General features: G+C 43.3%; 1 protein-coding gene across 1 annotated transcript in view; it reads right to left on the bottom strand.

Annotated features, from left to right (window-relative positions):
• The window catches only part of LARGE1 (LARGE xylosyl- and glucuronyltransferase 1), a 515,590-nt gene that overhangs the window by 44,804 nt on the left and 453,980 nt on the right, over positions 1 to 16,806 (bottom strand). Inside the window, exon 11 of the mRNA XM_060245549.1 lies at positions 172 to 335. Coding sequence (XP_060101532.1) covers positions 172 to 335 — 164 coding nt within the window. The remainder of the gene's footprint in view (positions 1 to 171; positions 336 to 16,806) is intronic.

Below are 16,806 nucleotides of genomic sequence, written 5' to 3'. Positions count from 1 at the left end.
ACTGCTGATGCTTCAGAAGATGAGACCTGTTGCTTACTGCCAAAATACCTACAAATAATCTGTCCCTGGTGAGATATGGAACTGAGAAGTTTTCTTCAATCCCTTAGCAGAGTGTGTCTAACTGCTCTTTCCTGAGTTTCCTGTGGGAAAGACAAAATGACTACATCTTACCTGTCCATCGAGAGCTGAGCCACCAGTGTTACATCTGTGTTGTCTGGGGCAGACTCATACTCATAGTGCAGAAAGTACAAGTGAGTCCGGTGGACCGTGAAACGCTCCCGCCGAAATTCATAGCACAAGTCATCTTCATCCAGTTCAGACAGTTGTTTCTGGAGCTGCAAAAAATCCAGAGCCAACAAGATACATATTAAGGCTCTTTTCAATCTTCCTACTTTAAGGCCCAAAAATAAAATACAAAGAAGAACTACTTTACACTATACCTATGAAAATACCGTGCCTAAGAATGAAGTAATGGTCACTGTAATAATAATGAAATGCATAAAGGATAGGTCTGTCAGTTGCAGGCATTACTTCTAGTTTCAGAGAGATCCTGGGTCACCATCATGGCTTACTTGGGCTCTTCTTTGAGACATGTGTCTGGCAATTGTTGGATCAATAGTTTAACTCAGGTTTTAAATTCCCTAATTCCTTGCAGCAAATCTGTCTTTGTATATGCCTACTAGATCAAGTCTTCCTGAAGCTCTGAGCCATATTTAGATGGGGTTAATGTAAGAGTCATCTGCACAACTACAGCCCTGGCAGTGCATCAAATTCTACCATGTCTGTGGCTCATGGGAAAGCTATTAGCAATCTACACAAGCACCTCCGGAAGATTCTTATTACCAAATGATAACTGCAGACTCCTCTTTTCACAAGCCCCTTTAGGAGGTTCTGCAGGTGCAAGTACTAAGTATTTCAATGAAGCTTGGAAGAGCAAAACACTTTTGAGGATCAGATTGCAGATTTTGCACTAGAAGCCCCAGAACACCCAGCACAAAATGCCTTCAGTGACTGACATCACCAGGAGAGAGAACAATGAAAGAGAAGCAGGTGTGTTTTCTTCCTATTTTTCACATGTTTTCAAACACAGAAATAGCCACTACTAGGAGAAACATCAAATATATCACTTTGGACTATGGAATCTTTTGTCACACATGCTACCACTGCTTGATTATATAGGGTTTGATAAAATATGATAGGACAAGGACCCCCCTTATTTCTCCCCATCATTGTGTTAGGAGTAAAGATTAAAGTCTCTAAATGCAGTGGTTTACTTTCAAGCATGTAAGTGAATGGGGGGGAGGGAAGGCTACTTATTCTGGGCTTAGGTTTTATTCTGCATACTTCTGCAGAGATCAAAGCATAGAATATGGGGGTGGGGTGGTTCTGAGAAGCTCACTCATCCTGTCACAACCTAGCCAGACAACTACCCAAATGGCTCAGCTTCAACAATGGTGCACTGAGTCAATCTACTCTGAACATTTTGAGGAACCTTCTTAGTGATAATATTGGAACAGAGGGCAGTCTCCCTCTATCTGCCCCTAGTGATGCCAACCACTGATTATTAATCTCTGCGTAGCCCCTTCTTAGCCTCCCAAGCCTCCACTTCAAAAAAAGATTCCCTCTGCAGCTCTCCTCACACCACATTTGGGTTTCTCTGATTTAGAAAAACATATACAAGATGCTTGATTAGAACAGGTATATCCTCCAGTGTTACTATCTCTGGCTTTCTGGGCCTCCACGGTGACCTGGAAATGAGAAGTCTGAAACTTATCCTCTTTTCTTCCCCCAGTAACTCTGGCCTCAACCTGGGTTCAGTTTCTGGGCCATATTAAGAATGTGACAGAACCCTGGAAACTAGCAATTAGGTAGGCAGAAAGGCAGGTATGATAGAATATGAACGATAAAGATGAACAATAATATTTATATAGGTCTGGGAGCAATCCTAAGAGGGTTTACTCAGAAATAAGTCCCATGTTATTCAATGAGGCTTACTTCCAGGAAAGGGTCCCTAAGATTATCATCCTATTGTATTAGACCAAATGTCCACCTAAGCCAGTAGCCTGTTTCCAGCCCGACATGTCTGGGGAGTAGGGATGCCAGACTCCCTGGTGGGGGTAGAGGTCTCCCACTGCCAGGCCCCACCTCTCCACTGTGGGTCAGTTGTCTAATTGGAGGGGGGGGGATTATGATCTGGTAGTTTTAATTTTATCTGCTGGATAAAAGTTGTGAAATTAGTGTTTTAACTGAGTTTAAGTGGTTTGTTCTCTACTTTGAGAATGTGTGTGTGTAAAGTTCCATCAAGCTGCAGCTAACTTATGGCAACCCCAGCAAGGAGCTTTCAAGGCAGGAGAGAAGCAGAGGTGGTTTGTCATTGTCTTCCTTGGAGGTCCCCCCTTCCAAGTACCAACTTTGTTTAGTGTCTGAGGTCTGACAACACTGGGCTATACCAGGTTGTGCCAGGCTATACCAGGCTGCACATACATTTAAAACTGACTGGAAGCTTCTTTTAAACCCCAAATGTCCTGCCGGGTTTCCAAATTTTTCTTTCTTACAGTGCAGTTTTACAGCATTCCCCAAAGGTATTTCTTCTATATGGTTATGGTTCAGTATGACACTCATTTGCATGTGGAAAGTCAATGCCCCATATCTGCTGCTTGGCACTAGTGCATTCAATGCACTGGTTCCGTGCTGCAGTTCCTACAGAAAGTTCCCATCCCAATTTTTAAATCTGAAAGATTCTCTTATTTGAACTAATGTCCTGTGCACTGTACTACCCTTGCCACAGTAGCACTTGTTCACTGGCAACTATGTTCCTTGCAAGCTAGCACCCTCAGCAGAGTTGACTTGACTGCTGTCTGGGATAGGTTTTCCCATCACAGATGATGCCCCTAGAGTTGAACCCCCTGGTCAAATTCTTTTGGAAGTTGGGGGTTCTGTGGGGGAAAGCACGAGAAGCAGCCTTGCAAATCTGGTGCCTCTCACTCAACACTCTCCCCCCCCCCCCAAGTCACTTTTCCTACTGTAATTACAGCGGGAAAAGTGACTGCTTTTCTTCCATCATAGGGGAAAAGGGCCCTCTTTGGGTGCCCCTAGAATTGGACCCCCTGGTCCAATCTTTTTGAAACATTGGGGGTTTGTGGGGGAGAGTCTTCTGAAGCTTCCCTGCAAATTTAGAGCCTCTGTCTCAAACCCCCACCCCTGCTGCAATTCATAATACCGTATTCTGCCACTGATTTCAATGGACCATAGGGTATAATAGAGTTGAATGGTCACCAAATTTCAGCAGCCATTCCCAGCTGCTGTATTCGGCACCCAAATCAGATAAGAGAATCAGCTCTATACAGCCTGAATACAGCTGAATCAGCTGTTTTTGGGGATTGTATTAGGTTCAGCTGAACCAAATACACACACTTAGAGCAAAGCCTCCTGAGGCCAGATTCTCTCTTCTCTTAAGGTGATATTCTCCATCAAACTCAAAAGAAACTCATCTTAAAAGAAGCAAACATCATCACATTTTATCACATGAAAAACACTACTGATCACAACCTGTTCATTTCATTTCCTCCAAAGCAGAAATAATATCAGATATATTACAGATACAGCCAGATATTTCTAAATGAAACATCTTAATTTTGTTTCTTGGGAAGGCATTGAAATTTCCCTTATCAGTCCAATTCTTCAGCCTAAGAATGGGTGGTTAGAGAAGCTCCACCACACACCACTTGTTTGAAATACTGTAGACTCTTCTATTTTTAATTTCACAAATAGCTAAGCTGTATGTTTGTAATTGCAAAGCAGCTGTTATCTAGGTAGCCACTAAATGATTATCAGATTACTTCAGGCGTCTAAACTAAAAGGATATAACAGCTTAATTACGAGTTAAGGAGTAAAGCTAGGGTCTAAATTAGATCTCCTATTACTACAGAGGAAAGGGACAAAGAAAGAGCTTATTTTACGCCCTGGTATTTTAGTAGCAATTTTTTTAAAAATGCCAGATGGGTACAAATGCAACTTTAATATTTATGTGACATTTTTGCAGGAAAAATGTTATACTACAGGCCAAGGATAGCCAACTACTCTATTCTTGGGGGCCACTATACTCCACAGAGAGCGACAAAAAGTATATTTTGCCACATAAACTGATCTCTCCGTTACAAGTTAGGTTTCATAGCAAAATTGGTGCCATCTTGCATTACTGAGCGCACATGCTCAGGCAAAGTTGGGCCATTACACACAATATATATGAGAGAGAGACTCTACATTAAAGTGTTGTTTTGGGGGGGATTTACAACTTGATAACATCTATCTTTTCTGTATAAGTGACACTGTGGCTGACAACAGATGGTCAGTTTGGGGCGGCTTGAAGCTGCCCCGAAAAGAGCCAGCTGGAAATAGAGCACCCCGAAGCTTCCGGAAGGCGCTTGGGAAACGGGCAGGCCATGGGTGCCCAGGGAGTGTCTGGAACACTCATGCTCCCGTCTGCGGCTCCCCGAGCACTCTCTGGGTACTTCCTAGCCTTCCAGACAGCTGGGAAGGTGCCCCAGTGAAAAGGCACCACTTTCAAAGTGGTGCCTTTTTGAGCTGGATCCCAGCAAGCTGGGGGTGGGATGGGGATGGGAGGCAGACGTGTGGATGCACTTTTTTGGTCCACCTCCCTCCCGTCCCTGGGCCGGCTTTAAACAACTGTCTGTTCTCACCCTGTGGGCAGAGTTTTTAAGACACGTGCATTAAATTTGTTAGGCCTATTAATGGCTGCAGAAAACTGTGGTGTGGTCCACAGTGCTGCCAGGTGGCTCTCCCTTCCTGCTGCGGATTAATTTGACAGAATTGTGCTTTTCTAAGTATAGTGGCTGCAGTACGTGTTTACAAGTAGATTTACTATCTGGTGATATCTGATTACCTTGAGAAAGTGCTGCCAGGTGGCTCTCCCTTCCACAGTGCTGCCAGGTGGCTCTCCCTTCCTGCTGCGGATTAATTTGACAGAATTGTGCTTTTCTAAGTATAGTGGCTGCAGTACGTGTTTACAAGTAGATTTACTATCTGGTGATATCTGATTACCTTGAGAAACACACAGGGGTGAACTCCTGGTACAGTTTTAATATATGATACTTGCATAAGCCACAAGAGAAGTTGGTGTTGCATTACTGGAAACATGTATTTTGGTCCTTTTTTTCTTGCTGTACCATGAACTGGACTATGGCCAACTCATATTTATCTCAGTCATTTTGCTTATTACTGGGCTACAGCCATTGTATTTACAGAGTTCTCCTGTACTCCATTCCCTTGTCATAGATTTGATATCCCAGATGAACAAGTCATCAAGTAGAGATTTTTAAAAATTCCTGAGGATCACATTGAAAATATGGTTGTCATATAGTTGAGCACAATCAGGTGTTTGCACACAAACCTTTTTGTCCACTTGACCCCCCCCCCCTACACAGGTAGTACACTGCAAGGTTCTTTTTTGTCTTCCTCTTCCACAGTTTCAAAAGCAGCTGGCTGTCAAACTTGGTGGGGGGGAGAGGGGATATTCTATTATAAATGAAAGATACAAGCTATGCTGAGTTCTTTGAGCCCTGTGTGGATTTCTAGATTGCTTGCAACCAATGATTAGGAAGACTGAAGCTAAGTTACAAATATTGTTATTTTCATGCACAAGCTTCATATGATTGCAACACAAGTGTGTGTTAAGTCAAATTTGACATAAATATCACACTAGTTCAGCCCTATTCTGATCTGCTAATTCTAAATATGGAAGCCAGTTTCTCATGTATCTGTGGATAACCAAGAAATCATGACTTTTTTGTGGACAAGATAACATTTAAGCTTCTTGCTTGCTTTCCTGCTGGTATCTAAGGCTACAGAACACTTAGATATCATACTTCCAAATTTCCAAATAATAAGTTATAGAAACTTTTCAATTAAAATCTCGGATGCACTGTTGGTTGTGGCTCACTCTGCCAAATAAGTTCACTGTTTTTTTTCTTTAAATTATACAAAAGAACAAGTAATAATGCAACTTATATTTCCAATAATCACTGTGTCATTTATGTGAAAGATGCATGCAATTAGTCTATCTCCACAATGTGTCTGCTGCATCATAATTAAATTATAATGCATGACCAGCTAACTGGCAGGATCTGAATAAATTGGTGAAAATAGATGCATGTTAGTTATGTAGCCACATTATCATTGCAATAGGAAGAAGAAGATAGAAGAAGATATTGGATTTATATCCCACCCTCTATTCCAAATCTCACAATCTCCTTTATCTTGCTCCCCCACAACAGACACCCTATGAGGTGGGTGGGGATGAGGGCTCTTACAGCAGCTGCCCTTTCAAGGACAACCTCTGCGAGGGCTATGGTTGACCCAAGGCCATTCCAGCAGCTGCAAGTGGGAGAGTGGGGAATCAAACCCGGTTCTCCCAGATAAGAGTTCGCACACTTAACCATTACACCAAACTGACTCTTAGGCTATGAAGTCTAATCCATGGAAGCAGCCCAATCCTTGAAGTGTATTGGGGCAAAAATCTTCATACCTGCTGCCCAGCATAATTAAGTTTAAGAATACTTGTATTAAAAAAAAAGAACAAATGGAATTCTACAGTTGTGAGGTAGCAGCTTTTTACTAACAGGAAATATTAGAATATAATACTTTTATAGGCCCTTCTGCTTGCCACTGATCAAGTGGGAAGTAAAACCTCCAGGGAAGGCCTCCTTCAAGTGTAATATCCACCACATTTCTTTCCTTTTTTTCTTTGTCTGCATAACTGCTTCTCCTCTAGAGAGACAAAGGCATGAGTACATTCTGTGAATACTATCATTAGGTTTGGAACATTGTAAGTCTCTAGAAACGGCAGCATGTAGAAGATGTCTCAAGAAGCATCACAGACAAATTTCCCAAACCTTTAAAAAATCCTCTCTAAGTTTCGCCTGGAAGCAAAATTCAACATGTATCCTGACTTCAGATCAAAGGAACTGGCCTTTGAGGCAGGTCTAGACTGACAAGAACAAGCTAGTCCTGACAGTTGCTTCTAAGCTGTTCCTTGAAGTCTGTTATAAAACCCCTTAATTCACAAGATATGGATGTCCATAAAATATATATTTCATACTAAAGGCTGGCTTGCTGTTCATGTAATACACTGCAAAGTGATCTGATTCACCTTTGACTGTCAAAGTCCTTCCTCTGCTCCCTTTATATTCTCTGAACTGCATTTTGGTTTTTTTCCTATATTATAACTCCACCCTTCTGCCATGTTTGCAGATGACACTAAATTGTTCAGTGTGGTGAGAACCAGAGAGGATTGTGAGGCACTCCAAAAGAATCTGTTGAGGCTGGGTGAGTAGGCGTCAACATGGCAGATGAGGTTTAATGTGGCCAAGTGCAAAGTAATGCACATTGGGGCCAAGTATCCCAGCTACAAATACAAGTTGATGGGCTGTGAACTGGCAGAGACTGACCAAGAGAGAGATCTTGGGGTCGTGGTAGATAACTCACTGAAAATGTCAAGACTGTGTGCGATGGCAATAAAAAAGGCCAACACCACCTGGGAATTATTAGGAAGGGAATTGAAAACAAATCAGCCAGTATCATAATGCCCCTGTATAAATTGATGGCGTGGTCTCATTTGGAATACTGTGTACAATTCTGGTCACTGCACCTCAAAAAGGATATTATAGCATTGGAAAAAGTGCAGAAAAGGGCAACTAGAATGATTAAAGGTTTGGAACACTTTCCCTATGAAGAAAGGTTAAAACGCTTGGGGCTCTTTAGCTTGGAGAAACGTCAACTGCGGGGTGACATGATAGAGGTTTACAAGATTATGCATGGGATAATGAAAGTAGAAAAAGAAGTACTTTTCTCTTTTTCTCACTAAACAAGAACTCATGGACATTCCATGAAATTGCTGAACCGTCAGGTTAAAACGGATAAAAGGAAGTACTTCTTCACTCAAAGGCTGATTAACATGTGGAATTCACTGCCACAGGAGGTGGCGGCGGCTACAAGCATAGCCAGCTTTAAGAGGGGATTGGAAAAAAAATATGGAGCAGAGGTCCATCAGTGGCTATTAGCCACAGTATATATATATACACACACACACACATATTGGCCACTGTGTGACACAGAGTGTTTGAATGGATGGGCCATTGGCCTGATCCAACATGGCTTCTCTTATGTTCTTAGAAAGCACTCAGAGGGTTTTTTACAGTATAACCTAAAAGCACTTTCTTGGGAGTAAGCCCCATTGAACAGATCTTAGTTGAATTCAGAACAGATTTGCTTAAGAGTTCTCTTTTAGTCTTTACCCTGCTCAGTCCAGCTTCCTACAGTTTTTTTTTAATTTACACATTAAAAATGGTGGCCAGGATGCAAACTTTTTTTTTTAAAAAGAACAACTATCTCCACATGCCTGAAGGAAACTTGGGCTTTTGTTTTCCAAACACCTGTATCCTGTACTACTTGGCAAGCCTCTTTTAAAACAGAAGGGATTTTTAAAAAGTATTGTAATATGACAGAAGGAATCTTCAGTTCAAATGAAAAAAAAAAGTCCACCAGGGCATGCCCAAAATAGCTTTGGATCCCAGATGCAGAGGTCATTTGACCACAGATTGAGTTTGCTCCCCAGCTTCCTTTTGGGTCCAGGTGAATGTGGTCACTCTTCTGTCTTGGTGTGCTCCAGCAGTCACAATTTAGTCAAGCTGGAAAGAGCAGCTGTTCCAAGAGCAAAAAAGATGTGCAGCCTTAGGAGTCTGCCTACATGGACCTACTTGCAACAAAAAGGCTGTCCTATTGGAAGACTCTCCCGTCAGCATATTTCAGATCCCAAGCAATTCTAGTAGCAAATATGGCACCTTCTTTTAACATTATGCTCCTTACAATCTAAGAAATTGGGTCTGGGGGAAGGGGAAGGGCAAAGACTCTGCAAAATATCTCCCCCAAGATTCTCCACATGCTTGCGCAGACTGATATCTTTGCCTCCTCCCCTCTGACACTCAAATGTTTTTAACATTCTCTCCATTCTGGAGTATCTTCAACTCCTCATGAGGGTTTTTGAGTTTTCTGATTTACTTAATTTGCAAATAGAGTTGCCAGATCCCACTGGCCAATAGCGGGGGATGGGGGGGATGACTGTCAGATCCAGGTTGGAAAACCTGGAGATTTGGGGATGGAGCCCGGGGAGTAGAGGGACTTCACCGGGGCACAATGTTGTGGAGTCCACCAAAGCATCCCTTAACTCCAAGGGAACTGATCTCTGTAGTCCAGAGGTGAGTTGTAATTCGGGGAGGGGTCCCACCTGGAAAATAGCATCCCTGACAAAGTCTTAATTTTCTGCATACCTTGGGCACCCCATAACCATACAGACACCTTGTCCCTGTTATGTTGCTTTTGTGATTGGTCTGGGGAGAGGAAGCAGCCTGTTTACTCTTAGACAAATTAATTCCATTGGTAGGTCACTTATTTTAGAGCTTGTTGCTAAGGTGTCCAGGCAGAAAAAGGGGACAGAGCTCCTCAATTGTGTTAGAAAGGAACTTTTGGCAAAGCACCTTTTCAATCTTGAAGGAGTCTGGCAAGATAAGCTGCATCATCCAACACTCTTTAGATGACACAACTATGGACCAACTACACACAGCAACCCCTATCTCTTATCCAGTTCCACACAGTGCTAAAACATCCTCCCTATGGAGTGCTGGATGTAACCATTAAAAGTCAAAGAAAAGCTTGCAAATAAGAGGGCATGTTGTGCTTTGCTTTTAGGAATTTCACTCAAAGCTTCAACTTCAGTCTCCAAAGCACAGATCTGCCGTGATCCCTTCTGCTTAAGGAGTGGCTTTCCAAGTAGAAACACAAGGCAGGAGGTTCATCACCCATGGATGGTGAGAAGGGTTGGCCAAATTAATATTTACTTACTTGATTTTGATTCTGCAGCGTCACAGCGCCATCTGTAAGCGCCTTTGGTTTACAGATGGAAAATATAGGTTTAGATTAGCTACAGCCTTAGAGATATGCATGTAAAAATTCAGCAAATCTCCACTTACAGGAAATTATTTCACAGGACAGTCCAAGAAATAAATTTCTATGACAGACGAAATGTTCTGCATTCCCAAAACTGTCTTTAGGGAAGTAACAGATGTGATGTGGGAGATGTACAAGAAGATCTTTTTCCTGTTTTGAACTTGTGTTCAAAAGAGTCTGTGGCCCCTCTCAACTTTAAAAATTTATTTTGTTCACATTATTTATAGTCCACCCTTCTCACAGGGACTCAAGATGCATTACACACAATCAACAAAACGGGACACTCAGTAACCGATGCATTATTCGGATTGTAGAAATCTGGGACCAACCATAAAGAACTGAGGCATAGCGTAAGTATTACTATGACAAATTAAGTAGCGCAAAAATTATATAATAGGATCTTACTTACAGTAAGTTATACACAGCAGTATAGACCTAATAATTTATCCTAGTAAGTTTTCAAAACCATTTTGCATAGCACAACCCTATTTCTTTTGCTGTTTTTTTACATCAAGTTGCAGCCAACTTAGTGTGACCCCGCAGGATTTTCAAGGCAAGAAACTAATAGAAGTGGTTCGCCATTGCCTGCCTCTGTGTAGTGACCCTGCGATTCCCATCCAAATACTAACCAGGGCTAGCCCTGCTTAGCTTCTGAGATATGATGAGACTGGGCTAGCCTGGGCTATTCAGGTCAGGGGAAACCCTGTTACCTGTATAGAAAGGTCTTGAAAAATTCAGTTTTGCATAGTGTGTGGAAAGCCAGGAGACTGGGCTAAAGTTGCAGTTCTGGACTCTCTGGCACATTTTCTTCCATCTAAATCCATCATCTTCCAAAACAGCTACTGGTTCCATGGGGGAAGGGGGGGAGGAGTACAGGTATCAGCACAGTGCTTGTATTTTTTCCTGCATGGGGTAACAGCAGTTGGAGGGGTGGAAGAAGAAGAAGAAGAAGAAGAAGAAGAAGAAGAAGAAGAAGAAGAAGAAGAAGAAGAAGAAGAAGAAGAAGAAGAAGAAGAAGAAGAAGAAGAAGAAGAAGAAGAAGAAGAAGAAGATATTGGATTTATATCCCACCCTCCACTCCAAAGAGTCTCAGAGCGGCTCACAATCTCCTTTATCTTCCTCCCCCACAACAGACACCCTGTGAGGTGGGTGGGGCTGGAGAGGGCTCTCACAGCAGCTGCCCTTTCAAGGACAACCTCTGCCAGCGCTATGGCTGACCCAAGGCCATGCCAGCAGGTGCAAGTGGAGGAGTGGGGAATCAAACCCGGTTCTCCCAGATAAGAGTCCGCACACTTAACCACTACACCAAACTGGACATGACAATTATTAAACATTCGATGAAATTGGCATTCGATGAAATTGCATTTGATGGCATTCGATGAAATTGATGAGCAGACAGGTTAAAACGGATAAAAGGAAGTACTTCTTCACCCAAAGGGTGATTAACAAGTGGAATTCACTGCCACACAAGCATGGCCATCTTCAAGAGGGGGTTAGATAAAAATATGGAGCAGAGGTCCATCAGTGGTTATTAGCCACAGTGTGTGTGTGTGTGTGTGTGTGTGTGTGTGTGTATATATTTGGCCGCTGTGTGACACAGAATGTTGGACTGGATGGGCCATTGGCCTGATCTAACATGGCTTCTCTTATGTTCTTATGTTCTTAACACCTCCCCTTCCAGCACTGCTGCTCCAATCAAAATCACTTTTACTTTTGACCAGGGTTTTTTTTGTATAAAAAGTCCAGCAGAAACTCGATTGCATATAAGACCACACCCCCTGACATAACCATTGTTTCACATAGGGCCTTTGTGCAGAAAAAGTCCAGCAGGAACTCATTTGCATATTAGGCCACACACCCCTGATGCCAAGCCAGCCGGAACTGCATTCCTGCTCAAAAAAACCCCTGCTTTTGCCCAAGTAGGTGGGATTTTTTCAGCCTTGCCCTTACTAGAGGTAATTAAGAACTATTCATTCCAGCAGGGCTACTCTTGGATACACCAGGTCTTGCAGCTAGTAACATGCCAGTTCTATCAACTATAACATTGTTCTTTCCAGCACCACACCTTTTATTACCATTACATAACTTACGATGCCTGGTCACATAAGCACAAGAGTTACTAACCACAAAACAATCTGCCAACAAAACTGTATCCGCTGTGAAAATACTCCAATAAATATGATGCCCTTACCACAGAACTGCCTTACAGCTTTTGCTGTGAAAGCACAAGTGGGTATACTAAACGTACTGCTGGAAAATTCTGCACTTTCAGGTAGGTCCTCTGATAATGGAATAGTGGACATAAACATTAAAGGCTGATAGAAAGCTGATAAAATATGATGAGATGCTGTACTTTTATAGATTTCAGTGAAAACTTGCTTTGTACATTAAAATAAGAGGGGGTAGCATAGAGGAAAATGAAACAGGGGCAGCAGGGAATGGAGTATAGTAAGAAACAAGTAGGTGGAGATGACCCACAACAGATCCAAAGGTCACTAATTCTTTTCCATTTACTTTAAACTTCCCTCCCACATATTTGGTGACAAGTAGGCGCTTTTGAGATATGCAATAACCTTGGCTCATTCTGTTTATTTGTTTAAGTACATCATAACAGAAACATGCCTCATGGCATGAGTGGTATTTCAAATATACTACCATTGACATTTTCTACACAGCACAGCCAATCCATAGGGCCTTGGTGGTTCCCACTGGGACAAAAAGGTGAGGAATATATATTGTAAATAACAATAACAATTGTAAATTGTACACATTCATAATTTACATTTTACAGATTCCATATTTTAGCTCAAAGGTAGACCTTTCCTTATTAGAAACCTCCCTTTCTGGACAAAAAACATATCCTACTCTTTCAGGCTGGCTTTAATAGAAACTGGATGTCTCTTCCTGTCCAAATTCAAAGTCCATTTGTATGATGGGAAATGAAAGGTGAATTCCCTAATAAACATCCACTTTCTCTGCAGAAAACAACTAAGCAGAAGGGAAGAAGAAGAAGAAGAAGAGTAGTTTATAATAATGATGGTAATAAGCTGCTGCCAATGAACTTTTCCAGCATCTCATCTTCAAAGTCAAGTATGCCAGGATCATGGGTTTCTTCCTTTGAAAATCATGGCCATCTGTGCACTTGACACAGCTATAATGACTTCTTCCAGCAAGTCAGGATGATTTGCATTTCAAAGCATTTAACCCCAGCATCTCCATCACCTGCCCTTGCATACATGGAGGATCACAGTCCCTCCCCAATTGTCTAGTGGCACCTTAAAACTTGAAGCACAAGCTTTCAGGGCCAGAAAAGTTAAGTGTCAATAAATCTGTTAGCCTTGATGTTGCCAAAGGAGATTGCTTTGGGCTCCTACTGCAACAGACTAACACAGCTATGCCACTGGAACTCACAGCTTCACTGGAGATGTCATTCTTGAAATTCAATAGCTTCATTCCTCCTCCTCCTCATGGCTGTGATTCTGCATGTCTTCAGCCACCATGAAGGCGCTAGTCCTTACTGGCCTGGCTTTAAATACCTGCATTTTTCTTTATAAATAACATCTGAGTGGGAAACTGATTCAGATCAGCACTGTGGTGCTGCGTATGTGTTTGTGTGAGAGAGAACCTTTCTCCCTGTGCCTTCTTCCCACCCCATCATGAAGTGGCACAAGAAATTTACTATTTGCCATGTTGGAGCAAACATATAGGTGCTTTGTGTATCGCCTGCATCTTTGCTTGTAGTATATCCTGAAATGAAAGAGTAGCAATTGAGCAGAGCAATCTGGAGGGGTGTGTGTGTGTGAAAGCACTCAGGGAGCCAACTTACCGTAATATGCACAGCTTTTTTGTAGAAAAAGCCCAGCAGGAACTCATTTGCATATTGAGCAATACTCCCTGACATCACCTTTTTGTAGAGCTCATTTGCATATCAGGCCACATACTCCTGATACCAAGCCAGCCAAAATGCATTCCTGTGCGTTCCTGCTAAAATAAAGCCCTGCACCAGTGTAAGTTCCATTTACACTGACATAAATGACACTTATGATGGCACAGGCCTCCAGCAGCACTCAGTGCTGGCACCCGTCAGCACAACTGAGGCTGGCATGGTTGTGGGTGGTTCTGGAGGTGTGGCCAATGTTGGTTGGCTCCCTGAGCCCTGTCAGAGGTGGGAGGTTACACTAACAAAAAACATGGCGTAGCTCATAGATGCCCATGGAACATAAAAATAAAGTTGTCTTCTGTTGCTGCAGCCCCACCCATTAGCCTCAGAGGAGCTCAGGATACCGACTGCAGGCTCAGCCAATCCCCTTGCTCCTCAGGGCAGCCAAGTCCCCTCTCCAGCACTTGATCATGCCCCCCCCCTTACAAAAATTTCCTCCAGGACGTCTCATAACTCAGTAGTTAGGTCATGCAGCACGGGACTCTGTCTTGGAGCTGCCTGCCATGCAGACTGACAGCAAGTAGTGGGGCACTTTGCTCGTGGCAGAAGCACAAAGAAGGTACTTGGCACCACAAGGTGAGCACTTTGCACTGACACCCAAGGAGGAGTGCAAAGTCCATACTCTGTGACTGATCTCTTTCATTTCAAAAGCCTAACAGGCACCCCACCTTTGGAGGCTTGAGCTATAGGGGCAACCACTCACTGACAGGTAAGCAAGGGCAAGGGTCCCAAACCTGCTCCTCCATTCCCCTTGCTTGAGGCAGACAGTGGCTCCTGCACTTAAGCCCAGCATTGAGTTCAGGAGTGGGGAGGCACAAGCCATGGCTGCATAGCACCATGGCCCTTGATATGCCATGGGAAAAGTTCCTCAGGAAGTTTCCCTGGATATCTGGAGGGCACAGAGCACAGGGTTGAGGAAGGGAGTCCTGCAACTGCTCAGCTGCACATGGTGAACCGGCTTGGCAAGTGTCCCTTTAACTCATTCCCTTGCAGAATCACATGCACTCTGCTCAGTCCACTGTTCCTGCCCTCCTCTTGAAGTGAAGCATCATGCTCAGCAAGCCTTTCCAAATTCCACCTGCAATAATATCCCACTTAGGCTCATGCCATGCCAGGATCTGCAGTCCCCATGGTGGAAGTGGATGGAGTCCTCCCCCCTTGCCATGGATTCCAGTGCAATGAAGTCTATGTTGTGCCACAACTGTGTGTCTCTGCTGCTTGGTTTCTGCTACATTACAGAAGGTCCACACACCTCTCTGCTCTACTCCCTCCCCATGCCATCTGCCACTTCCCCTGCAGGCTTCCTGAGGAAATGTCTAAGAAGAAGAGCTTTCAGGTACTGTGAAAGGTTGCTCAGGTCCCACTGGTCAATGGTGGGGACCCAGCCACACAGACAGGTTCCCTCACTCACCTCCCAGGCTTCTGTGTAGAGGGGGAGAGTGCCTTATACAGTGCCTTATACAGTATATGAAGCTGCCTTATACTGAATCAGACCCTCAGTCCATCAAAGTCAGTATTGTCTACTCAGACTGGCAGCAGCTCTTTAGGGTCTCAAGCTGAGGTTTTTCACACCTATTTGGTCACAGGTCAAATAAACTGGCTTATCAAGGTGGCTAGAGCATGAATCTGGACCTGGGAGACCCAGATTCCATGCCCCACTTGTACCATGAAAGACAGAAGGGTGGCCTTGGGCCAAATGCATATCCTCAGCCTGACCAAACTCATGGGGTTGTTGTATGAAATGAAAAAGAGGGGAATGATGCAAGCCAAGGGATGGGTTGCTAATGGAATGAGTATATAGATGAAGTTCCTAACAGGAAGAGACCCTCTGGCATCTGGGGGCGGGGGGAGGAACCTGTGCAAGTAGCATGGGGGTGGGGGATCATAGGAGATCCCAGAGTCTGACAACTGTGTGGCTGTCTTTGCTGCAGGTCTGTCAGGGAGGCAGGGTGGGAGAGGAGAATGGGGCTCTCCTGGTCATCCCTTCCCTGCCCCCAGCTGTGACTTGCCACTCCTGTTGTCCTGAAGTGCACCCCCCCTCATGCTGCCCCCACCTTGACACTAAACTGTGAGGCCACACTGTGGTGGAATCGCAATGGACACAGCTTCACAAGCAGCCAGCTACACTTTTCTCCTGCTAACACAGCATAACTTACCTCATAGGGAACTGACTAATGGTGCCACCCATACACTGCAGCTGGCTGCTGCAGTGTGGGCATAACTCAGGATTGCTCTGTAAGATTAGGAAAACCTAAACTACTGGTTCCATGCACCTTGATCCATATCTTCTGTCTACAAAGACGAAATACTTGGCAGATCCAAACATGGAACTTCTCACTTATCCCTAGCAACAATGAAACACCAACTCTGCCCTCTTTCAATAACACAAATACCCCCAATATTATAATATAAAAATATTATATTAGTAAAATAATTAACATCCTAGCAACAAAATTTCACAAAAGGGAGAAAGCCATGTAGGAAAATGTACAATACAATGGAGAAATATGTTACTCTGCATCAAGGCAAGGGAAAAAAACAACAACCAGAGCATAAGGTGAAAGCGATCAATCTAATTTATGCTCAGTATAATGCCTCTTCTTAACACTAGCATGGCGTAATGAGGCCAAAGCATAACTGAGGGCAGTATAAAACCTACTGAACTCCATTAGGTATTTAACAGATATTTGCATTCCAAACAAGCTCTCTTAATTACAAATTAAATTCTAAATGCAATACCTCTAATAACATCAAGTTGCTAGGTTGTAATAGCTTACATATTGAAACAACCCCTCGAGGGCAAATTCTGACACAGCCAGATTGCAAGTGACAGGCACAAGCCATTG

Source organism: Heteronotia binoei, chromosome 8 (assembly GCF_032191835.1).
Source record: "Heteronotia binoei isolate CCM8104 ecotype False Entrance Well chromosome 8, APGP_CSIRO_Hbin_v1, whole genome shotgun sequence".
In the NCBI taxonomy this organism is placed as follows: domain Eukaryota; kingdom Metazoa; phylum Chordata; class Lepidosauria; order Squamata; family Gekkonidae; genus Heteronotia; species Heteronotia binoei.
Note: the sequence above shows the minus strand (reverse complement) of the source record. Positions and strands in the feature narration are given on the sequence as shown.